The sequence below is a fragment of the Gavia stellata genome, chromosome 9 (genome assembly GCF_030936135.1).
Source record: "Gavia stellata isolate bGavSte3 chromosome 9, bGavSte3.hap2, whole genome shotgun sequence".
In the NCBI taxonomy this organism is placed as follows: domain Eukaryota; kingdom Metazoa; phylum Chordata; class Aves; order Gaviiformes; family Gaviidae; genus Gavia; species Gavia stellata.
Window position 1 is genome coordinate 37,448,120 of NC_082602.1, and position 23,993 is coordinate 37,472,112.

Sequence of the window (23,993 nt, forward strand, 5' to 3'; positions counted from 1 at the left end):
TCATTTCTTGAGTACGTACAAAAAACGTCATTTGAGGTGTAGCTTAAAGGAAACCATAGTGATCTCTTTCCACCTAGGCTGTGTATAATGTCCCACTTGATTTTAAATATTCACAAATTACGAGTAAGTTTACAGCTTATGGATAGCACCACCTGAAAGTCTGGATAGGAAACGGAATCCAGCAGGCGTTTCCCCAGCACTGCAGTCTTAAAACTGACCAGCACGCAGCAGGCTTGAACCCAGTTTCTGCTGCGTTTCTGACAGCCTGTTGCTGGAAGTCGAGGACTGATCCTCGGCCGATGCCTCACGGCTCCCTTTGAGCATCACCCTGCTGCTGACAGTGACGCCAGCGGGTCCCCGCTGCTGCTCCAGTGCCAGAGGGACCGCGGTCAGACTCGAGAAAAGCTTACCTGGCTCTCCGCTGTGAAATCGTACTCGGTTTCGGAGGAGGGCACAGTGTGTTTCTGTACCTTGCTGTGCATTCTCAATGCCTCCAACTTAAAGCATTAGTCAGATTGCAGTGAGAGCTCTTGCCTTTCAGAAATTATAGAAATTTTATCACTTTTTATTGAAAACTGCACTGAACGCTAAATGTCCACCTTTACAATAAACAAATACAATAACGGTAACACACTAAAACAAAACATACTTCTGATAGCCATTGTTTTTTTTTTTCTGTTTGGGACAGCTTAAGATTTTTTTTTTGTCACAGAAACAGGAATGTACCCATACAAAGGCTCAAAATCGGCCATCTTTTTAAAAACAAAAAGGCGATGATTCACAAAAGACTATGAATATAACATGTAACTAGTTGATACAAATCTAATAGGATTTGTTAAAATCAGTCACATCTAATAACACATTTTGAAGTGTTCTTGTATAAAATATCACGTGAAGAAAAGAAGACTTTTATCAATGTCTAAAAAAGTGGGTTTTGTTCATAGACAGTCTGACAAGTTACCATAAAAAGTGTTTCCTGAGACATAAGGAAATGCAACATTATTCTTGAACCCTTTCCAGCTCAAGATTTCTTCCACTTGATAAAATAGCTGCAGATTTAAAACTGAGAAAATATATTTGAGTACAAATAGTGTGTGAAACTTAATACTTTCTTCTTTTTTTTCTTTTTTTTTTTCTTGCATCATTGCAGGGCGCAGGTGAATGCACAGCTACTTTATTCAGTGTATTGGGCAGAGAAGAGACCGGCAGTTTGTTTTTTCGTTAGCTGGGGAGGGCAGCGGCTGTTGCCAGGAGCCCTTTCTGCCCTCCCCATCCCACGGATCGCGGCTGGAATGGCTAGAACTTAAACCTGGCAGGAGAACTTCTGTTACACGTCACTGGCCCTGTGAGACTGCAAAAAGAATTATTATTTTTTTTTTCTTCTAAGCCAGTACTGATGCCTCCCGTTAGAAGAGGTAACCAGATACAAGAGTAAGGAAAGGGCTGAAGCCACATAATGGTTTCCTCTTACATTTCTGTGTTAACTCTGTACGGATTGCTTAATGCAATGGTTTGAAAACAGGTGCAGAAGCCCTGTCCTTCCCAAGGAATTGAGGGGAAAAAAAAAATCTAGTTTTATTCATGTGATTGATGCACAGATGAAGGAAACTTAACACACAATAACAGAAGTTGATCATTAATGTATCGCATCCTAGTTTTCAGCGCTTCGGTAAGCAGGTGACTTCCTCAGGGCTTCTCCCCAGTCTTGACTGCTATCGCTTTGTCGTTAACACTGGAACATCAATGATGCGTCTGTCCAAAATCAACATTACAAATTTCGTATCAAATTCTTTTTTAGTTCACGTATAACTTCTTTTCCAATGTCTCTTGGTCCCAAGTTTATTGAATGATTCTTAAATTATCTGCTATTGCTCGTTGGGATGTTCCCTGTTGTCCCCGTGTTTTGTGGGCTGGTTAGGAGATGGAGCTTGGGAAGGATGTGCCACTGTGGGAAGATTGTGAGTAACAGGGATGCCTCCAGGAATGATGCCCTCCATCGCTGCCGGTATTCCTCCCGGTGCGACACTGACCATCCCAGGTGGATACCTGGGAGAGGGGACAGAGAGAGGCAGGTTTGTCATGTCAGAGCTAGCCACCGACAGCGCGAATGACCCAACTGCCATTGCAGAGGCTATACAGAAAATGTGCAGCAAAGACATTCTGCTTCTCTGCTACAGCTGAGTTTGGTTTTTCTTCTAAATTATAAGGGATAGCTCAGGGTTAAACATTAAACCAGTGCTGCTGTGCCTTGGGTAAGCATCCTCCACTACCGTACCGGGACTGCGGCTTGTTCTGTACCTTCTAACAGGTTGTTGAACCATAAGGAAGCCTTTCTCTTTTGCAAAATTGGGTAAGGAATCATCTTGAATGCTCTCTGAAAAGCCAAATGCTGGCAAATGCTAGCATGCTGACTTAATCATCCCTGCCTGTGGATACCTTTGAACACCTTCACCTGGTGGGTACGTTTTCCCTCTACGGAAGGTGGGCTGCATCTTCCTCGTGTAACCAGAGAGCACAGCTGAAAAGTGGGGTTGGACCTAGTCCGTCTCCTTTTCTAACAGCAGGGTGAGTTATACATATTCCAAGAAATGACACTGAGTTTGACAAAGGAGAAGAAACAAGAATTTCTTGAGCTGACCCCGCAGAAGATGTGATGTGGGGGCAGCGAGTTGGATGCGTGGGGACTGAGAGCCCCAGGCGGAGCACCTCCCTGTTGTCGCCATCACCTTAGGGAAAGGCGGAGGGGGAAGCCGGGAGGGGAAGGGAGGCTTTACCTGCCTGTGACGGTGCTGTGCTGACCCCAGCTGCCAGCTTACAGGGGCACCGGGGCCGCGGCTCCCCAGGAGCTTAGCAAGGATGAAGCGCCCTGCAGAGGCAGAGGTTAAGCCGGGAAGCCAAGGCTCGTCCCTGGGGTAAGGTCGCTGCTAATGCACATGGGAGCAGGATCGAGGGGGATGCTTTCACCAGGTTTGGATGTTTCTACATGTTCTGACGGTCAAAGTGAACCATCGCTGCCTGTGCCCTGCAGGCAGCTGTGAGTGTGCAGGGCCAGGGCGCGCGCGCTGCCCTGGCTGCTGCTGCCGGATGCGATCCTGCCCGCCTCTGCCCCCTAACACGACCTGATGCGCCCCGCAGATTTTTTTTGTATCTCAGCATATTTTTGGCAATGGTGATAATGCCGAAGGCTGCCCATGCTCCAGCTGAGACCTCATGCCTAATGTCTCCTGTGGGTGTGCTTTGAGGTGTCCAAAGTGGAGCAATAAGGAACCCTAATCTCGGGGATTTAGGTGGAAATCAGACCACCTGACTATGGACCTATATTTGGAGTTTTCACCCCGGCTCATTAACCCGCGAGCTGGGCCAGGCTCACAGCAGTCAGAGCATGGACAGTAGTGCAGAGCGAATCTGCAATCGCTTCTTCAGTTTAGAAGTTACGTCCTGCTTGTTCACGGCTCTGTGGGTCCTGGCGCTCACGGAGATGCCGCACAAGTGACTGCTGGCCCACCGGCACGAAGGCTTTCTAAATGGGAGGCGTTATAAACCCGTAGTTAAATCAAGCAGCGTTAGTAACCCCAGCGATGTGACTACTGCTCCCCGAGGAGGGGGATGTCGCAGGCACCGGCTGAGCCAACGTGGCGGTTGTTGCTTGGGCTTTCGTGCTCGCGCCATAGCTGGAATCCCAAACCCCGCTTCGGCGGGGGAGCGGGCTGTGCGGCGGGCCTCTTCTCCAGCTTACCTGTACGTGGCACCATTGAGCTCTGGATGAATTGCTTGTTGATCTATTACTGACCACGGAGCTGTTGTGACAAAGAATTCCTTATTCACGCAGTTTCTTAGGCTTTCCGGGATGCGCCCTGGAGTTGGTAATAAAGGGAAGTATGTGTCAGGAGAGTTCTAGCTTTATCACACTCTAGTAATAAGCTACAATTTTTCCATTTCACTATACTTGTTAGTGTAAAGGCCGGGGGGGGAGGCATGGAGATCCCATATCCCTTGGTTCAGGAGGACGTTTTGGCTGACCTGAGGTGCAGGGTTGGAGACCAGTTTCCTCCCCTGAGTCCCAACTCTCGGCTTTCAGAAAAGCTGTTGCCTTGAAGCTGCTGATTTCAAAGCAGGGGCTAACCAGATGTGACGCTATGCCGTCCCCGTTAACAAGGGGGGTGATTTTTAGGACAGGACAACCACTCATTTGCTGGAGTCTTGGAGCAAGCTCAGTTACAGCAAGGGTTGGCCACAGGTGCCTTCACTGCTTTGGGATTTGGTTTTGGCATGCCATCGGCTGTGGTCTGCACCGTCTTTTGGCTTAGCACCACTAAAAGGGGCAGCAATTATTGCTTTACTGTCCTTGTCTTCCCAGTGACAGACACTAGTCTTTGCTATGCTGCACAAGTGCCCCATTGATTTAAAAAAACAACCAAACTGAAAACCCACAAAAAACCCTCACCCAACCACAAACATGCCCAAATGACAGAAAAGTCAAGTCCGGTTTCTCAGCTCTTTTGCTGGGAAGAAAATCGGGGTTAGACCCATTTCACAGTCTCCTGCTGAGACGTGGGCAGGGTGAAGCCCCGTCTCTACCCCTCCTGGCTCACGTTCCAGGCACACACATGAGCTAACCCCAGCTTCTCGGCGGGGCTGGGTACCTGTGATCGCACGCCGTATTTCAGTAGCAGCAGCTTCTCTCATCTCTAGTGACGCCTGCTCGCTGTACCAAGCGGTGTGCGGAGTACAGATTAAATTAGGAGCATCTTTCAACGGGCCTTGAGCAAAGCTGAGACCAGAGGAAAAAAAAGATTAATCAATGTTTAAAAAGAGAGTAAGATATGTTAGGAATGGCAAAAGGCTTGTGGCCCACCCTCCGTGTATGTAAGCCTCAGTTCCTAGCCCCTGGGCTGGAAGGAGCCCAAGAGCCTCCTGCCAGCCCGAAATGGCCACGGAACCACTGGGGAGGAAGCACGGCTCCAGTGCAGGGTGCAAACTGAAAATCCACCAAAAAAAGAGCCAACAGGGCTGAAAAAACAACCTCCTGGGGGGTTGTTCATCATGTTCCCCCAGGAATAAACGCCTGGTGGTGTCTCTGCAGCAGCGTGGGGATGCGGGGACAGGCTGCGGTCATCCAGCACAAGGTGGGAGGGGTGGACATGGGGGTTCCCCCTTTGTAGAAGCACGCTTTCTTTTTTTTTAAAAATTGTTTCTGAAAACACAAGCAACCTACTAGTACTACCCCCATCCCCAACCTGTGGTGAGAGGAGCTGCACTCCCACTTATAACCGCCCCCTTCCCAGCTAGCAGCAGCAGCCTGCGGGCAAAAATGCCCAACACTCAACGCAGTACATTTGTTTTCATGCACTAGTGAGTGCGTGCCTTTTTTTTTTTATAAAAACACAGGCTGATTCCTTGTTCTAAGCTCCCAGTGTCCCTTCGAACACCTGTAACCCCGGTGCCAGCCCACGCCCGATGGATGCTGCAAGGTGCCGGGCTGGCGCTGTGTGACAAGCGCATGGGTGTTGTGTACCCCCTGGCCACGCCACTCCAAGCGGCAACCCAAGAAAAAGCCAGAGCTTTACCTAAACGGTTCAGACTCGTGCACGTCAAGCGCAGCCCCTCGTATCCGTCCCTCCTTCAGGGCTTGAGTTAAGGCCTTCTCATCCACCAGCCCCCCGCGCGCCGTGTTCACCAGGAACGCTCCCTGCCTCATCTGGCGGCGGCCGGGGAGAGAGAGACGAGAGTCAGCTCGGTGCAGTGACCCAGTCCTACCCCCGCCCCGATGCAGCAGCGGGTGCCCTGGGGTGCCTCCGGCCGGGACAGCACCCAGCTTTTCATGCTGAGCAGCTGTGCTCCTGCCCCAGAGCAATCCCCAGCCAGGTGCATGTGGGTTTTCTATGGAAAATCCAGCTCTGGCTGGTTATCGGCAAACAAAACCTGCTCCTGCCATCGCCTCTGCACCACGGGTGTAGGGCTCGCTTACCTGGTAGCATGCTACCCCCCCGCTAAACACCATGGGGAGACAGATGGGCTTTTGGGTGCAACCAGCTATTTCAGAGGTAGCCCGTAGGCACTGAGGCACCGGCTCGCTGCGGCCAGGACCGCAGAGGGACCCACGGCCAACATCAACGCTTGGGGTTTGCCCACTGAAGATCAGAGCACTCTCCTCGGTCGTGTGCCTGAGGAAAATTACCTGCTTAATCGTGAAGTCGTTGATAAGGTGGTGGTTATGTTCGTTAAGGTTACAGTGCAACGAGACACAGTCGCTCTGATAGAGCAGGTCCTGGAGCGTGTAGACCCGCTGGACTCCCAGGGACCTCTCTATCCCATCCTGCAGGTACGGGTCATAAAATATCACGTTGAAGCCGAACGCCTTGGCTCGGACTGCGACCGCCTGCGCAGTGCGACCTGTGTGCGAAGGAAAGAGGGGTTAATTTAACTGATTCCCAGCTCCACGCGGCTGAGCTGCCCCATGGCCTGACCCCCAAGCCTAGCCCAAGGACTGCCGTGGGGGTCCCCTGGGACCTCCTGGGCTCCCCAGGCAGCCCCTGAAGGGGCACTGGCTGGAGGTCAAAGCCAGGCCACCTTGCACAGGGAGGGCTGTGCTTTGCTCTAGCAAACGTGAGATGCTTGTGTTAAAATTAAAAAAAAACCCAACCAAAATGAAGAGTGAGGCCATTGGCATCTGCCAGCTCATGGCCATTTGAACACGTGGCACTGTCCGCGGCCGTGCAGGTCTGGCGGGGAAGGCACAGTGTGCGGCTCGGCCCCACCGACGTGCAGCTCTGGACATGGCAGAGACACAATCCTCTGCGGCGCTGTGTCCCCCAAGAAAAGCCGGAAAAGGAAAGAAAAAAGCGCCGCCTTTTTTAGGCAACTTGTTCGTGATAGGTTTTTCAGCCTCTCGCTGAATGGCTGGCTAATTGGGCATGACGAAGACAACTGTCGTGGCTCGGAAGCAAAGGGCTAGTACGGCTGCTGTGCTGGGGAGGGATGTCTGCAGCGTTGCTGGAGACCCCCCTGCCTGTCCCCGCCACGAGGGCTGCGCAGGCTCCATGTCCCAAGCCCCGATTATTTATTTATCTGTTCATCTTTCCAGCTAGCAGAGGTGCAGTGCCCTGGTTTGGCAGCGCAGAGCAGCGTCCCCCTGTGCATGCACACACCCGACGCCGTCCCGCTGCACCAGAGATGCATGGTTGGCCTCAGCTGGGTGCCTGCATGGGTGTCCAGCTGCGGGCACACAGCCAGGCACGCACTGCCGCCCTCACCCTGGCCCTGTCAGACGGACCTGAGCTAACCTGGATCTCTTGCTGTAACCTCACCCTCCCACTTCGCCTCAGTTTCCCCATTTAAACATGCTCATACACCAGCTTTTTGCACTAATTAGCCAAAGGGCTTCGCAGGACAACAGCGTGAAGCAAGCGGGGAAAACGGCTGCTGCACAAAGCAAGTGGAAATACTCCTGCAGCGTTTGTGTCCGGTTCCTGGCCAGCGCTCCCTCACCGGCAGCCACCCTCCAAGCAGCCAGAATTGCTCCCTAGACCGGCATCTCGCCAAATCTCCTCCGCTCATGTTTCTGCCGCTTTGCATGTGTCTGGCCACCAAATGCTGGATGGGTTTCTGCTGCCCAGATGCACCTCTTGAACCATCTTACAATGGCTGGACTTCGCTCCCAAAAGGGATGTCCCAGAGGGCTGTCAGCGGAGGTGCTGATGCTGAAACTCTCTATAGCTACGGGTGAACCGAAGACAAACTTTGTTTTACACAGCCCTGCCACCGCACAGGCAGAATGGCTCAGGAAGAGCCGGGTTGGAGTAGCTGTGGCTCGGGTTTGGGATCTTTTTGGGGGAGGACAGCAGCGCTATCAGGTGTGGTCCCTTTTGGGGCACTGCCGGGTTTCACCAACGCTCCTCCAAGGAGGCTGTGAACCAGCCAAGGTTCACAAAATACAGCTCCTTTCCCGAAAAATCAGCGTAAGATTCACACTGATCCACTGTGGTGGTTCTGGGTTTGAAAATGCTCATTTTAGGCCCTTCCTAGAGCAGTGCAGTGGTGCTGGGTCTTCCTCAAAGGCTGAACGTTGGGCCGGCAGCACTCCATGCACCATTGGCAGGCTGCCTGCCCTTCGCCAACGTACCGAAGCCGATGAGGCCGAGCGTCTCCCCCCTGATGCGGGCAGCGCCGGAGGCCACCTCCCGGATCTGCTCCACGCTCTGCACTCGCGTGCCTTCCCGCAGCGCCTGGTAGAGCCACGTGTTTCGTCGGTAGAGGTTGAGGACGTGGCAGACGGTGGAGTCGGCCGTCTCCTCCACGGCGGCCGAGGGGATGTTGCAGACGGCGATCCCTGCGGAGGCAACACCACAAAGCACAACCGTGGCTCAGGGAGGGGCAGCGCTGGCCACCCACCTCACAACAAAGCAGAGGGGCTCCTGGCCCTTCACCCTCACATCACCCAACCAGCCCATTATTTTTTTTAAGCATTTGGAGTAAAGTTTTCCAAGGACGTGCACGGTTTAGGTACAGCACCCTGAAATCTCTGCAAAAACCACCACGACAGGTAATGCTCAGGGGTCCCCTATGCCCCAGCGTCTCTCTGGAGCAAGGACAAGTGCAGATTTCAAGTGTGATAGCTATGCAGGAGTAACTCCAGCAGCAAAGGTTTGTTTTGCAATAGAAAGTCTTATTCTTATTCTTGTTCAGTTTAATCTACCTTCAAAGCGACTTAAGTCACGCTGGCAGAAGTCGCTCCTTTTCCACAGTAAGACTGTTCAACCATTAAATTATGTAGGGAGCAGCAGCCTGGGGCACTCGAGCAGGACGGTGCGCCAGGTCGGTGTGGCAGGGCCAGCTTCTCCTTCCACCACCAAGTGCCAAAACAGTTGACTCAAAACGCCCCTTGCTAAGCCTCCACCCGCCACAAACACCCACCCACACTCCTGCAGGAGGAGCCGATTGCTCCTGCCACAAAATTTAGAGGTTTTCCCAAAATTTGGGAAGGGCAGGGGGCACGGCTGAGCCAGAGCAGCTCTTCTACCCTGGCACCACCACTGCTGCACACCCCTGCCTGCCCCGGTGCGGGTCTCAGTAAGGGACCTTTTGTTCCTTTGCCACAAAAGGTTCATTTTAAACCGCCGTGTCCTCACAAGTATGAAGTTCACAGAAAAAAGCCTCCCCAGTCATTGCCCCATCCAGGCTCTGGCTCAGTAATGCGTGTAAGGGTGTGCTTCATTTCACGTCTATTCAGCAAAGCAGTTAAGCACATGCTTATATCCCACCGGATTCAATGTGATTTAAACACACATTTAAAGATGGATGTGTATTTAAGTGCTTTACTGGACTGGGGCCTTTGAGTAGAAACCATGAAAAAGTTAGGAGATAGAGCCAGAATAAGATATTGAGAAAATCCCCTTCCACTACAAGGGGCACTGATTCGGTTGAAAATTGAAAATCTGTTTCCCATCCCCCTGCCAACCTCCCTGCTCCTGGGAACTTGTTTTTCTGTTTTTAAAACTGTTTCCCACCCTGTGGCTGTTTGGAAGACCTGCAGAAACCAGGAGAAAACTGACTGACCCTACAGGGAGAAAAACCCCACCACCAACCAACCCCTGAAAACACTGTCCACCTCCTCTCCCTTTCAGGTGACAGGGACACGACGCTCTGATGCCCACGAGCTCCTAAAGTTGATGCTCTCTCGTTTTACATTCCCCGTCTCTTCCACAAAGGGAACTCCTGATTTACCCTGGGGACTCAGGTGCAGCCCAGAAACCGTGCTGACCGCCTGGCCCCTAATGAAGGGGGAAGGAGGGTTTCCCAAGAAGACCACACGTTTAAGTAGCAGGCAGCTGCTCCTGCCCATTTGTAGGCAGAGGCTGTGGTTGCTCACAGGGAAGAAAAGAGACAAGAAGGCTGGAGGGCGATGGGCAGCCCCAGCAGCGCTCCCCACCAGCCTGCAGCTCCACCGAGGGTCCCCATCCCCAACCCATCACCAAACTGGCACTTGTCCCTTTTCTGACGGACCACTTGCTTATAGAGCTGAATGAAACCAGGCTGCCTTTCCCACGAGCTTCTTACGCTGTTATTTACCGTCGTGCCCCCAGGAGCAGGAGCTGCCGGCACCGGGGCTTAAATACCCACGGCAGATGGTTCAACACCAGCATCTTGTTCTAGAGGTGTCTTCTAGTGGGTCAAAACTGGTCCCACCAGCGTGGCCAGCCAGGTGCAGGCGGCTGATAGCGCGCGGCCAGGCACTGTGTTTAGACACTGGTCATTTATTGACTGCACGGTTTAAAAACTACCTTATGGAAAGCAATACCAATTAAACTTTACGCTACATTTGTGGGAAGTCATTACATTTTCTACTCGAAACCACATCATTTGGCCACCCAATTTGCCAAGTATAAAAAGAAGGATTATACTGCAGTACCCCATTACTTTATTCGTTATATTTTTCCTTTCTTGATGTTCAAAGCCTCAGAACATTGTTATAATGGATAATAACAATAAGAGTTAAAAACACGAAGAAACCATTACATTGAGAAGACACTGTTCTCCTCTCAAAAAAGAAAAAATCACTAGATTGAGAATTGCTTTTTTAGGAATGTCTATTTGAAACTCTCTTATCGCAATTATCCTTGTAAAACGGCTCACGTGAAATAGCTGTTATTCTCACTTCCCCAGAGATAACCTTTAATACAAGATATCCTAAACACTATTGTAGGACTGCTTGATAGACCGAATCTTGGGATCAGATGATCAAAACCGGTTGTAACTCAGCTGCTAAAATCACAGGTACAATTAAGCTCTCCCAGTTGCGTGTGTGCAGATTGCCAAAGGTCTCTGTGACCATCCAAACCAGTACAGAAACCGGATGGCCCCAGCACCATCTGACAACCCCAACCATCTGGCAACACAGCCTGCACGCACCCCTGAACCCCGGCGTGCAGAACAATCCCATAGCTGGAGGTAGGGGCTCCTTTCTGCAAATGTGGCCCTCCGTATTTTGGCAGTCCACATAACATGACCCTACAGTAAATCTCTTTTTCAAGTTCCTGAGGCACCTTTGATGAGACGGCAAAGGAGGCAGCAACAACCCAACGCACAATTCCTGCTCCACTGTCCGACACGTCGCCTTCCCAGCGGTGTGGGCACGACTCCGAGAACCAGATCAGATCAAGAGACTAATCTTGCTTAACAAAATGTAATAAAACACCCTTCCTCCAATTTTTCTAAAGTTAGATCAGCTCTCCTGTGCCAGAAATAGGCCAGCCATACCAATATCCGTCAGTACGAGGGGGCACCGGGAACTAGGGACAGCGTGGGAACGAGGCACTCAGATGGGGCAGTTTTAACATACTATGAGCCTAAAAGCTGCCTTCTAAAACTGCACCATTTTGTTTACTTCATGGTCAAGTTTTCTTCTTGTAATACTCTCTACATGCAAAAAATGTAAACTGCACCTGTAATTTTAAGGGGTGAATCAAGCCACTTTGGGAGGTCTTGCCTGCAACCCCACTTTGCCAGCACGCTCCCCTGGGAAGCAGCAGGTACTTGTGCTGATTTTAAAGGCTCAGAGGGATGTGGGAGGGAATCGGGGTGCAGAGCTGAGACCTACCAAGCTCCCCCGCTGCTTTGATGTCAATGTTGTCGTAGCCGCTGCCTATTCGAACAATGACCCGTAAGGCCTTGAACTTCTCTAGATCTTCTCGAGTCAGCGTGATGGTGTGGTACATCATCGCCCCAACAGCTTCATTTAATACCTGGAAGAGAAGAGAGATGTCAGGAGCCACCAGGACACCTGGAGAGGACGCGTGCAGCTCCTGAATCAGGGGGAGTACACAGTAAATTGTACATTTTTACCGCTGACCTACTGTCTGACCCAGGCACGGTGCAAACCAACACTTCCAGGTGTCACCAAAACTATCACAGGTGTGACCCACCGACACCGAGACCATTCCCTTTGGGAATGGACTGGATATATATCTGAAAATTTTGTTGTTATGTCTGGGGAGACAAGGCAGAGGAAAACTGAGCCTGTCGCTCACCCGGACTTTTTTCCAGGTGGCTATCTGCTAACCCCTCTGCTTCCAACCAGCAGTAATTCTGCTTTTAAAAAGAAATTAGGTTTTACAGCAGTATCTATTGTTTTAGAACACAACTGTGTGTCACTCCTAACTCCTCAACCTTCTTTTGTATGTTGGAAGTACAAATACCTGTCATGCTGTTCACATTAACACTTCCTGTGTGTTTTCAAGCGTACCTAAGAAGATCTGTGCGAGGCTGTACAGTCACGTAAGGCTGTACTCCGTTTCCTTCAATAGAGACTCAAACCTTCATCGGTGCTCACCATATGCTACCTTGGTGCTGTGGAAACCCAAGACCTATCCAAATCCTCCAAGACTGGCTCGTCTATCATCTGTCAGTGTCTCATAAAAAACTCCATCCTCCTTCCCACGCATTTAATATTTGAAGCGCTGCAAAGATCAGCACTGATGCTATTTGTAGTTCTCTTTCCCAGATTCTGGAAGTGATTTCTGATCCCTTCAAACCTCATTTGAGTTATCTAAATGTGCACAAAGAATACTTCTAAAACACGTATTTACAATTCATTGAGCTTCTAAGCAGAAACACCCATCCACACTGCACAGACCTGCCTGCACGCTGCCCAAACCTCACCTGCTCACTGCTGGGGAGAAATGAGCTGCTGAGGTGCAGCCAGCACCCGAGGAGACCCATCAGCTGCAGCGCGGGATGGTGTTATCAAAGCCAGAGCAACTGCGCTGCACCCCAGGGAGGTGCAGAGTGCTGTTACTGCTGCACCGAGCAAGCGGACTTCAAAAAAATGAGAAACGTTAATAATATTGATGTAAAAAACCTAATGCTAAGAGATAAGGTGACTTTTTTTTTTTTTTTCCCAAAATAACATCTGGCTTCTAAAACAGCCTCGCTGAATTTTAATCTGCAGCGACTTCTGTTGATGTTATCTGCCGATCGACTCGAAGCGCAGCTTTGTACACTTTTTGCTCAAGAAGACTCGGAAGAGGACGGCCAGAGCACCCTGTCCCCCAGCCCAGCCCGCCCGCGCCCTCGCAGCTCACGTTACCTTCTCGTGAATCTCCTGAGTTGATTGTGCGTCACAGAATGCAACCGTCGCCAAGTCCTTCAAAATGGGCATCTCCACCGTGCAGTCCCTCCCGTCCAGCAGTGCCACCAGGGGCCGGGGGTGCATGGGGCCGTTCATGATTTGAGGGCGAATACCTGCAAGCAGAAGGAGCGCGGCTTTTACACCAGCGCCAGCGGGAAGGTCCCCCCGGCAGCGGTGGTACCTGCGCACGGTTCCTGTGTTGGGTGAGGGGCAGCGGCACACGGTTTCAGCTTGCACAATGAATTTTGGGGAGTGACGGCAATGCAATGTGAAGTTCAGCCTAAGGTCCTGGTTTCTCTCTGGGAGTACGACGGCGGTTTTGCCCCGGCTGGAGAGAAAAGCCAGCAAGGTTTGCTCCCAGGACAGGGATGGACAACCAAGCCCATTTCATCCACCCGTCACTTTATGGGGGTGTCTCTGCTGCGCTGATCCTCACTGACACAGGCTCCGTTTCAAGCAAACCACCTAAGCCGGAGCTGCCAGCCTCTTCCACCCTTTTGTTTAGCATCTTCAGAGCAAAACCCAGCAGTCATTTTTTCCCCTGCCTGCAGGAGGGCCAGGATTTCGTTCTGCAGACGTACGCTGGCACTTGGTCTGTTTATTTAAAGAATGACTTTATCATTTTGACCACCTCAGAAAGACTAGTCCAAACAGACATCCGCTAAAAACCCAGGATTATTGGAAAACCACAGAAAGAGCAAGACACTGCAGCCCTCTAGCATACAGGCCTACATTCTCTTACATTACCAACTACCAAAAGGTTTCAATGTGGGAATGGCGAAGCTCAGCTTACTTTGTAAAACCAAACCCGGTCTATCCCCACATCCCGCAGGATGCTCTGGGCAGCGTGGCTGGAGCCAGCCTGAAGGACTTGCATATACGGGATGAAACGGCTGCAGAACCCGCTGCGCTGTGGCAGCGAGCACACTCATGCCAGTGCAGGACACCGCTCCTCTCACGCTTACGCACACCTCGCCATGGGCTGCTCCCTTGAAAATATTGGTATTCAGGGGTCTGTTCAGCTGTGCTTTCTTCTCATTTCACAACATGGTCTCCAGGCTGAGGTGAGGAAAGGAACAATGACCACCAAGGGCCATAGAAGCACAATTTTTCTATCATATTTAGTGCTCTGCTGGGGATTAACTGGTTCATTTTTGGACAAGTCACTTAGAAATTTCTACGCCTCCCTTTACCACTCAGTAAGGGCATTTTTTACATTATTTATTGTATTTCAGCTACCCAGGCAGTTTCTGGGAAAAGCGTTGGTGGTGTTTTCGTTCTGCTGCCGCAGCGTGAGATGGTCAGGCCTGGAGGGTTTGGGTTCGAACCTTCAAACCTCCCCGCAAGCAGCCCCTTCTCCTTACCAAACCCCGCCTTCTGCACAAGAACCTTCCAGAGCTACCAGCCAACATCTGTCTCGCCTTTAAGCCCAGCAGTTGTGCGATCCTTTTATTGAGGGGCTAACAGACACAGTAAATGCCTTCGCTACACCTGGATCAGAGCATCTTTCCCTGCCGCACTACATCACGGGTATCACTCCTTATCGCAGTAAAACTGCTGATGCTGGTGAGCTGGACAAGCACGGGGCTTGGCGGGGGGAACTCTGTGGAGTTGGTTTTGGGTATTTTGGGGGGGTCAAACATCTCACATGGGGTATTACAGAACAAATGCTACTGTCTGTGGCACTGTTTTAGTAAGTCAGACTTACTGAGTGGGAGGCTCCTTTGCCGGCCCTCGTGCGCAGGGCTGGGTACCGCTCCAGCCCTCTGGACTGTGGTCAACACCAGGAATAGTGCCACTGCAGCCCCACGCGCCAGAAAAATGACAACGAGGGAAAGAAACTAATGAGAAGAGCAACGCACTGATTTCTATTTTTTTTTAAAAAGGGAAAATTAAATGTGCCTTTTTGTCCAGATTGCTGTCGGGTAAAGTACTAGCAAGATCTCCACCAGCTGATGCGTATGTGACAGACACGGGTGCTACGGGCCAAAGCGATGCCTCCCAGACTGCGCCGGCACCAAGAGCATCGCCCTTGGTGAAGGATCTTCCCTGCTGCGTATGAAACGCGGGATAGCACATAGTTACGTTTATTTTGCATGGGAAAAATTAACCCCATAGAACCAGACAGGTTTAACAGAGGGGGCTTAATGGCTCTCCGTTTCTGTTTTATTGAATCCGCTTTAAGAAATGAAGAACCAACCAACCCAGTAGACCCAACTGAAGATTTTCAGCATTACATGTGAACATTTTTGGGATAGGTCCTTCTCTCTGTCTCCCCTACCGAGATCTCCATTAGCACATACTGAAAGTAATACATTATGTTTGCAGGCATTTCATCCAGATGGAAGTGCAACTGTGTCAGTAGGCAGGGTAGAGTGCCGAGACGATTTGGATAACCGAAAGAAGCTTGCCATAAGCAGATAAGCAAGAATAAAAACATGTACAAATCTCAGAGCGCTTACACAATCCTTACGTGAAGCACTATGCCACAGCTAGATTATTTTCTCAGGTTAACAAGCGAGTGATTTCTAACACTGACTTAAACGCTTACTAACATGTATGATCTCCAAGCTTAGAGCATCACCGATCAGCTTCACACCGCAACTGTAAATAAAAAGGAATCTGATGGAGGGGCAAGGTGGCCACGGTGGTCCCAGCCCCAGCGGCCACCGTCCCCGTCCCCACGCTGTGCAGCCGCACGCCTCTGTCTGGGCAAGCTGAGCTCAGAGCTCGGTGCCCACCGGGGACCAGGACCATCCTCAGGCAGGGCAGCGGGCACACGGAGGCTGGTGGTGGCTCTCTGCGAGCATGGCACATGGAAGACAAAACCACGGGTTATCTGAAACCTTGACATTTAATCTGAGCCCCAAAATAACGGTTTTATTATGCTGCCATTACATAAGCTTCTTTGAAACTCAAACGAAACACAGCTTTTTTTTTTTTTGAAACAGCATCTGTGTCTTTGCTTGGGATTAGGGATGTAATTGTGCATGATGACACAGGCTTCTTAGGCATGTCACCCTCGCCCGCACACAAAAGTGCAGTTGCCGAGGATGAATGCTGGCTGGGAACTGCGAGGTATTCAGAGGAATGTCTCTCATTTCTCCTCCTCCAGTGAGGGAATTTACTCCAGCCTGACAAGGAAAGTTTTGAAGCAAATCGATCGGAGATGAAGTGCCTAATGTATGGAAATTACGTTTTAATAAAAACCATTGGCAGGTTTGCAACTTAAACCGCAGTATATTTTCCTCGCCCGCCTCTCCCGTTGCCTCTCCACCACCCTGCGCCTATTCTTCACCATCCTGGTTCCTACGCCCCCCTGCACAAACACATTCAAACCAAAACATTTGGGCTGACAAAACCAAGCTAAACTCGGTACGCTTTTCTTTCTACCCCAGCTCACGCAGCACGTTTGTTCTGCGTGCGACTGCTTCATTAAGATCGAGGTATGCCACGGATCAGAAAGTAATTAAACAGCCAGACACTCCCCCCTAAATTCTGATAAAACATCTCAGCCATTAACCCTTTCGCTCTGCCACGCGTTGCGTTACCGCGGCGGGACGGACCCCACGTACCAAGGGGTACCACGCTGCGTAAACCAAGCCCATGGCTGCCTCCCCGCGCACGGGCAGCAGGCAGCAGAGCAAGCCGGGGCGGTGCGGGCAGGAGGCAGCGGAGCAGCTTTCCTTGGGGCCGGGGTGGGCTCAGCTCTCCCTCCCAACAGACTCACAAATTCGGCGGCTCCCCCGCCATCTGAAGCTGATTTTGCCGATAAACCCCCAGCCGTTCTTGCAAAGTTGTGGCAAGTATTGTTCGATACGTATGTTTTTAGGCGTTTTCAGCCGCCCACGGCCCCTCGCCGGCATCGCAGGGCGAGCTCGGTAAGGAAGAGGGAGAGGAGGAAGGGTTTATGGAAAAGAAAAAACCAGAAAAAAAAGAGGTTTTGCAGTCACAGTGAGAAGTCAGACTCCACCCCGGCTCACAGGCAGCGCCGCTTGTTGCACGCAGCCCCGCGTATAAAGTGCTTTTGTTTCATTTTTAATACACAAAGCCTGCTTGTCCTCTCCTGCCGCTCCTCCCCTTTGCCACCCACTTGTATCCGATCCCAATGGCACCCCTGCCAAGAGAATTAGGGAGTGCTCCCTGCTAAATGGCAGCCTTTGTGTGACCGCAAGACGGCTGGTACTATCTCACAGAAACAAAAGCAGAAGCCATTTGCCTAATTCTTATTAATCTCAGTTGCCTACGCCACGCAGCACTAAAAAAAAAGAAAAAGAAAAAAGCCTTTAAACACGTTCACTTGCAGTATATAAAAGTGCATCAAGAAGCGATCCTGACACTCGCCTGAATTACCCGTTCACAACAAAGTAGCTACAGTTTTACAGTCAACTACACACTTTATTAAACAAACAGAAAAGAAACAGGAAATTTCCCCTTGCCTGGAAAATGTTGCCTCCACATTCTTCTTCTTATTAAAAACCACACATGGCAGTGGAGGAGGAGGGAGGGAGGAGGAGGGGGGGGAACCCACACACGATAAAATACTACCACTTTTCAGTGCGTTGCCTCTCCTTTCGTCTACGAGGGGGTATCTTCAAACAAGCAATCCCGCGGCCCACAGCTGCAACATCTCAAGACAAACGTCTCTTTGAACACGGAGGGAAAAGAAAAGGCTTTTGTCCTGAGCCACAGAAGAATAGTCTGAAATTGCGAGAGGAGTTACAGTCACCTCTGCGCGGCTCCCAACTCTTCAGAGCACTCCCTCCAGACTTTGCCGAAGCTTTTAACTAATCGTAGTTCTTTCCCAGCCCTTGAATAAAATCATGTGAGTGCCAGCCAAAAAATCTTATGCTATGCACACTAAAGGGTTTGTATATGTCACAGTTGCTTTTCCCCCCTTCCACTCCCCTCCTCCTATTGACTTGCACATACGGCGTTTTTTTCGAGTCGTCTCAAATGGATTTAATCTGTGCCACGCTGCGTTTTATGTTTGTTTGGGTTTTTTTGTGTGTGTGCGCTTTTTTTTTTTAACTTAAAAATGAAACGTGCCTTTCCACGCAGAGTACATTGAACGAGGCTCCAGAAACAGGCTGATAGCCTTTAGCAGCAGCGGCAGCACCACGAAACCAAACACAAAGCACTGGGGGAAAGCAAGGCTGCGCTGATCTCATCTAGCACCCAGAAACGAAGGGCCAAATTCTTTCTTGATGTGTAAATCAACTGGTTTTCAGCATCAGAAACGACACTCGCTTGGCTGGCAGGATTCACATCTTGGAGATGCCCATCTCCTGGTCCTGCCCAATTTGTCCCAAATAGGTAAAAGCAGCCCTGTATCATCGTCATCCCAATCCCAGACTCCTGCAGAGCGCGGGGAAGTGCCGCTGCGGGACAAGGTGATGGAGGGCAGTTCATACCAGTGCAATGCCCCTTCTGCAGAGCGTGCGGCAGCTCGCGGCTTGGAGCAGTTGTTTTTTTCTCTTTCCAGTTGCCTTCGTCATTGCCAGCGGCAGCAACAGCTAGAGACAATCCTCATCCAAGAAATAAGAAAAAAAATCTGCACCTCACTCCCATTTAATACTGTTAGCGCTGCATCTTACTGTTTGTCATTCCCTGGCTAGAGAGCGGTGCGAGTTAGTTGTTAGTTAACAGAGGGATCTAAGTGGCCTTTGTGCAAACTACCTTGGATCCGTCAAACTCATTTTCAGCCACGAAAGCCAAAACCGAACCAGAGCACTGCTGGTGCGCCGGTGGTACTGGCTACAATGCTTCACCTGGGAGAAATGCAGCACATGGGGAAATCTGTCAGCAACGAGGTTAGCCTGGGCAGACCTGTGTTTCTCCGTCACCGTTTTATCACATTCCCGCTGGTTCAAACAGCATCATCCCTCCCCTCCACAGACTGGGGGGTCTGAACCACCCAGAGCCTGTCCTAGGGCAACACCCAGGAGAAACGGGCAGCAGTTCATCGGCCCATGCAGCCCTCTAACAGACGAGGGTTCCGCTGACCCTGTTGGATGCTTCTGGATGCCCAGGAGAGTCCTGGAATTGGAGGATGGGGTCAGGAATAAGGAGAACAAAGGTTTATTACCCAAAGCTGGTACTGACTTGTAACATAAACATCAACAGACCTATCACCCTCCCTAAGATCCAGTCTCCGAGTACAAGACAAGGGGCTTTAGGCACACCTTTCTCTTGAACTTGCATTGAGATGCTTCAAATTTTCCACAGATTTACTCTCTCAGCCATCACCCCTGTGTTACAAGCTGGAAAGCTGGGGTCCCACCGTGCCCTTCCGAGGGGGCTCAGGGGTCCCCACTCCCTGGGGGACCTGGGCCACCATTTCTGTGGGCTCTAAACCAGCACCGATCCTGCTTCAGGGGTGCACAGAAGGGAAACCTCCGGGAAGCCACCTCTGTGGGTCACGGACAACACACGGGGTGGTGATTTCCCGCTGTAGCAGTATTGCTTGCAAGCAGAAAGGCGTAAGTCAGTTGGGAAGATGCCATCAAACAAGTGCTGAAGGAAGGTTTCTGTGCGGACGGGGATGTTTTTGGAAAGCACTGTGGATGCTGCAGGACTGAGAGGACCACCCTCCTCTACTGCAGCGTACTCACGAGTGACGCTTTTTCTTTCACTTAACTTTTCCTGTTAATAAATGCTTCTCGTAATAAATGCATAGGCAAAAATGAAATAAGACAGTCTTTATCTCGCAGTCAGGGGAAAACAAATATTTACTGTTAGTTCTAATTGTAAATACTCTGGAGGCACTTGGTGCTGTACAGACAGAAGCCACACAAATACACAGCCACTTTAGAAAGTGACATCAAATCTCTTTTTTATAAATAATCACGGTGTGGTTGTTATTAAAGCAAAGCATCTTTGAGACTGCCAGATTCCTACCAGGAAAAGACTGCGAAATCTTTCCATTCGGAAGAGACCTGGGTGTTTGAACCGGTGTCCGTAACGCAGCTGGAGCTGTTGGGCTCCACGCTCGCAGCCAGGGCTGCCTCCATCGGGAAGGAGGATGACGGCAAAGCCGAGGTGACTTCCAGCCTGCTGGAAAAACCCACAGGTTCATGGCAGTCACCTCCGTCGAGGGAAATGAACTGTTCAGAGAAACTCCTGAGCTCCAGAAAGATGGGCAAAGAGGCAGCAAAGCCCATCCTCCCCCGTGAGGGGCAGGGTCACTGCTGGAAAGGAAAAAACCTCATACCTGCCGTTGGGAAGAGCCTGAGCAAACTCCTGACCTCCCCAGCGCATTTCCTCCCGTCAGCACATAAGAGCTGGCTTTTTGCCAGGTCCCTTTTCGGATAACTATTCAGGGCTTCCTTTAAGAATGTATTTTTAAAAATTCATCGGAAATTCCCATATAAAATGATATCCTTATTAGCGATAGCAATTACAGTCCCCAGCTGAACTATGGAAGTAGACAGCAACCACAAAGAGATGCTTGGTAAAAATATTGTGAGTATATATGTGTTATTTTCTTACTCTTATTTGAATTCCTGTAGATACCCACACCAGAAACAGATACCTTCTTCACCTCCTTTTGCGCACCCCATTGAAGCACCGAGATACGCATAACCCACTGCCAATGCCACGGGGATGCTGTCTCAGGGCAGGAAAGTGAAGCAAAAGGTTTGCAAAACTCTGGAGCACCCTTCTTGTATGAAGTAATCTCTGGACTGAACTAAATCTCATCCAGGAGCACCCTGGATACAGCCGCAACTATATACTTTAGTGTGACATAATAAAAAAGTAATGTAAGAGTAATATGTAGCCTCTGCTGTATACCTGCCATATCAAATTGTTGGTGTTTTGGTTATTCCCAGGCTGCCAGGTTGGTAAATCTGTGTGTACGAACATCAACCTGTGACTTTCTGCCCCAGCTCCCACGTGGGTTAACAGGAGCGACTTCAAGAGCAGCTAAGCAAGGTCTTAGGGTGAAACTCCTAATGGCCATGCAAGGCAATGGGAGATGGGGGGTGCCTAAGGGATGCGCTGGCCCCGAGGGTCGTTTGGGGACCCTGAGAAGCAGGAGTGCGGAGTAGGGGACGGACAGATGGGATGGTGAGTCCAGGGGAGGCAGTGGGAGCTGCCAAGGCACGCGAGAGAGACGGCCGAGCAGATGGGAGAGGCCATATGGGGCAATGAGGGATGCCACCAAGAAAGCTAAAAGAAGCACCTGGAAAAAAAAAAAGCTTGCTCAGTGGAGCTCAGTTTCTTGTATTCTTTTTTTTTTTTTTTTTAAGAGAGGGATGGGAAAAAAAGGGGAAAAACCCAGTTAGGATTCGTGTTGTGGTTATGCTGTCCCGCTCATTGCAGGGCGTTGGAGTAGATGACCTTTAAAGGTCCCTTCCAACCCAAACTATTCTATGATTCAGACACCATACGGAGTCTCAAACCGTCCCACTGCCCAGGGCTGAGCTTTGCAGCTCCTATTAAAACCAGTACGGAGAATAAATAATAATAAATAATAAATAATACATAATAATAAATAAACAATAAATTCCCATTGAATGTGCTCCATTACTAAGCCCAGCACTGAAAACAAATTGTATTCATAGCATTTAGCGGATGGCTTTCTTGATATTATCCAGAAACCCGAGAAAATACTTTCTCTGCAGTGCTGTCACTTCAGCTGCAATACATATTCTTTACATTTCATACGTGTGACGTTCACCCCTGTGACACACATTCCAGCCATAAGGCATCACGCAGGAGGGACGACATCCCGTGCCAGCTCTCCTTCGGGTCCCTCCCTAGCCTCTTTATCCATTTATCTTTTCCCTTCTATCCCAATGGAAACAAACTACAGCAGTAAAAAAGGAATCAGCTGCTCCAGGAAATGCACAGCTTTCATTGTTTTTGGTGTTTGTTTTTTTTTTTTTAAAGATAAAATAAATAAAACCAAGGAGAATGGTGGTGACGCTTTATACGAGGGCGCAGGGAAGAGCCGCTGATATTAGCCATCTGGGCAGGAGGCTGCTTGGAGTTCAAATCACCCTGAAGGATTTGGAGGGTTTAAAGACATTTTGGAAAATGAGATGCAAAAATCAAGGCTCAAGATGAGCCTGCCAACCAGCAGCAACAGCCCTGGCATGGGGACAGCCTGAAACACTGCTGCCTGAGACCACCACGAGACCAGCAGTGGGGCTGCCGACAACGTAACAGCGTTGCGGGATGCAAACTCAGTTTAATCGCACAGACAGACAACTGAGAGCCCCATGGTTTAGAATGGAAACTTCCCTCAAATGAAAAGAAAAAAGTAATCCATCAAAGCAAGCACTTGGATTCAGCTTTTGGGATGCAAGAGGGGTTCAATCACACCAGCTTTCTGTGTGCCACCGGCACCTTTTAAACTTGTGTTTGCACATTGATAATGAGTGATTCTGAGTGGAAAACAAAGAAAACACCACATTGTGAGATACTTGTAGGAATTAAATTATGCTGGCGTTAACACTGACATTAGTCCTTCCCATTATGCTGGACAGAAAGTGCTATCAATCTTTTAAGCAAGATATACATAGGGCTTTCTACACGCTGCTCTGCTCTGCTGCTGGCGTTTCTGAGATCTGCTGGAGGTTTTGTGTAGATCCCAGAGGAGGGCAGAGACGGCGCAGGAGGAGTTTCTGTGCTGGGGAGGACAATGGTTGCTGTTCACTGTTGGCTTACAGCGTTCCCTGTACGGTGATGCTCCTACTGCACAGATTAGCGCAGAGGACTGCTTTGCTGGGGTGCGAGCCTGGGCAGCCTTTGGCAAGAAAAATCCTCCTCTCCATGTCTGCCTGTAGCTGTTGTCATCTCAAGTCATTAGTTTGCAGCAAGAAGGGAGAACAACCCACTGAGGATCCAGCCCAGGATTTTACCTAACGCTCTTTCCACAAGGACAATGTGAAAGCCTTCAGTGAGAGCCCAGTTTGACTTTAAGAGCTTCCCTAAAGCAACCTTTGGCCAAGTGCAAAGTGCCAAAAAGGGCTGGCAGCTGCCTTGGTTCCTCCTGCAAACGTCGCAGATGAGCCGTGGGCTGTGGCGGGAGCTGTGACCACCCAGGGAGCACCCAAAGCCCTGGCCTGGGGCAAGGGATGGTTTCAATCGTTTAAGTCCACCTGGACATCTCCAGCGTCTTCATTCAAAGTAACTAAACGGTGCAAAATATTTGAGCCGTGGGCAGCTAGTGATGCCTTTCACAGCAATGCACACCAGCAGAAAGAGAAGCATGAGGGTTGTCCCTGAGCCCCGTGAGACACACTGTGCATGCTCCTGGGGGCCCTTCTACAGCTTGAGTGACGCCTGCTAGCTACTAAAGGAAAAAAGACGGTGAGCTCACTCCAAAACCCACAGGTCTTGCCAAGGCCTCGCCTCTTGTCAGACCTATTAAAATAGCTCCTGGGCACTTGCCAAGCACACAAGCCCAGCTGGAACCGTCTGTTCAGCGACCCTATTGCAAGGTCATCCTTTCTGGAGACCGAAAATGGACACCCTTCGACCTACGAACGTGAAGCGTTTCTACCGAGGGCGCCGGACCTTGGAGAACTTTCTCCTTTCCTATCACTGCTCCCGGCCGCGTCCCTGCTCTCAGATCCCCACCCCTCTTCCACGGCGAAGATCAAACAAAGGAAACCTCGACACGGAGAGGAAGCCCAACCACTGCCACGTTTCCAGCTTTTCTGCAGCACGTTCACAGCCTGTACAGGGCTCCTGCTTTTGTTGTCCTCATTTCTTGCTTCACTTTTTTTCCCATTTCTTTCCCTGTCCCGCGGGATTTGTACCCGGAGCCCCCTGTGCTCTCTCATCGCTCTTTGAGGAATTGGAGACCAATTCTGCTTAGTGCCATGGAAATTATGGAAATATATGAGCGAGGGAA

At 50.3% G+C, this 23,993-nt stretch overlaps 1 protein-coding gene across 3 annotated transcripts in view; it reads right to left on the reverse strand.

Moving 5' to 3' along the window:
- Positions 1 to 1,658: 1,658 nt before the first annotated feature.
- Positions 1,659 to 23,993, reverse strand: part of CTBP2 (C-terminal binding protein 2) — a 62,256-nt gene continuing 39,921 nt past the window's right edge. For 2 of the 3 annotated variants that reach the window (XM_059820944.1, XM_059820943.1), the window contains exons 2-9: positions 13,085 to 13,239; positions 11,597 to 11,741; positions 8,123 to 8,329; positions 6,179 to 6,393; positions 5,568 to 5,698; positions 4,644 to 4,771; positions 3,737 to 3,854; positions 1,659 to 2,046 (exon numbers count right to left, since the gene is read on the reverse strand). In XM_059820944.1, coding sequence (XP_059676927.1) covers positions 1,866 to 2,046; positions 3,737 to 3,854; positions 4,644 to 4,771; positions 5,568 to 5,698; positions 6,179 to 6,393; positions 8,123 to 8,329; positions 11,597 to 11,741; positions 13,085 to 13,239 — 1,280 coding nt within the window. In that variant the 3' untranslated portion in view covers positions 1,659 to 1,865. Of the gene's footprint in view, positions 2,047 to 3,619; positions 3,623 to 3,736; positions 3,855 to 4,643; positions 4,772 to 5,567; positions 5,699 to 6,178; positions 6,394 to 8,122; positions 8,330 to 11,596; positions 11,742 to 13,084; positions 13,241 to 23,993 lie in introns of those variants that run through there. The other variant, XM_059820945.1, reaches the window with a different exon arrangement.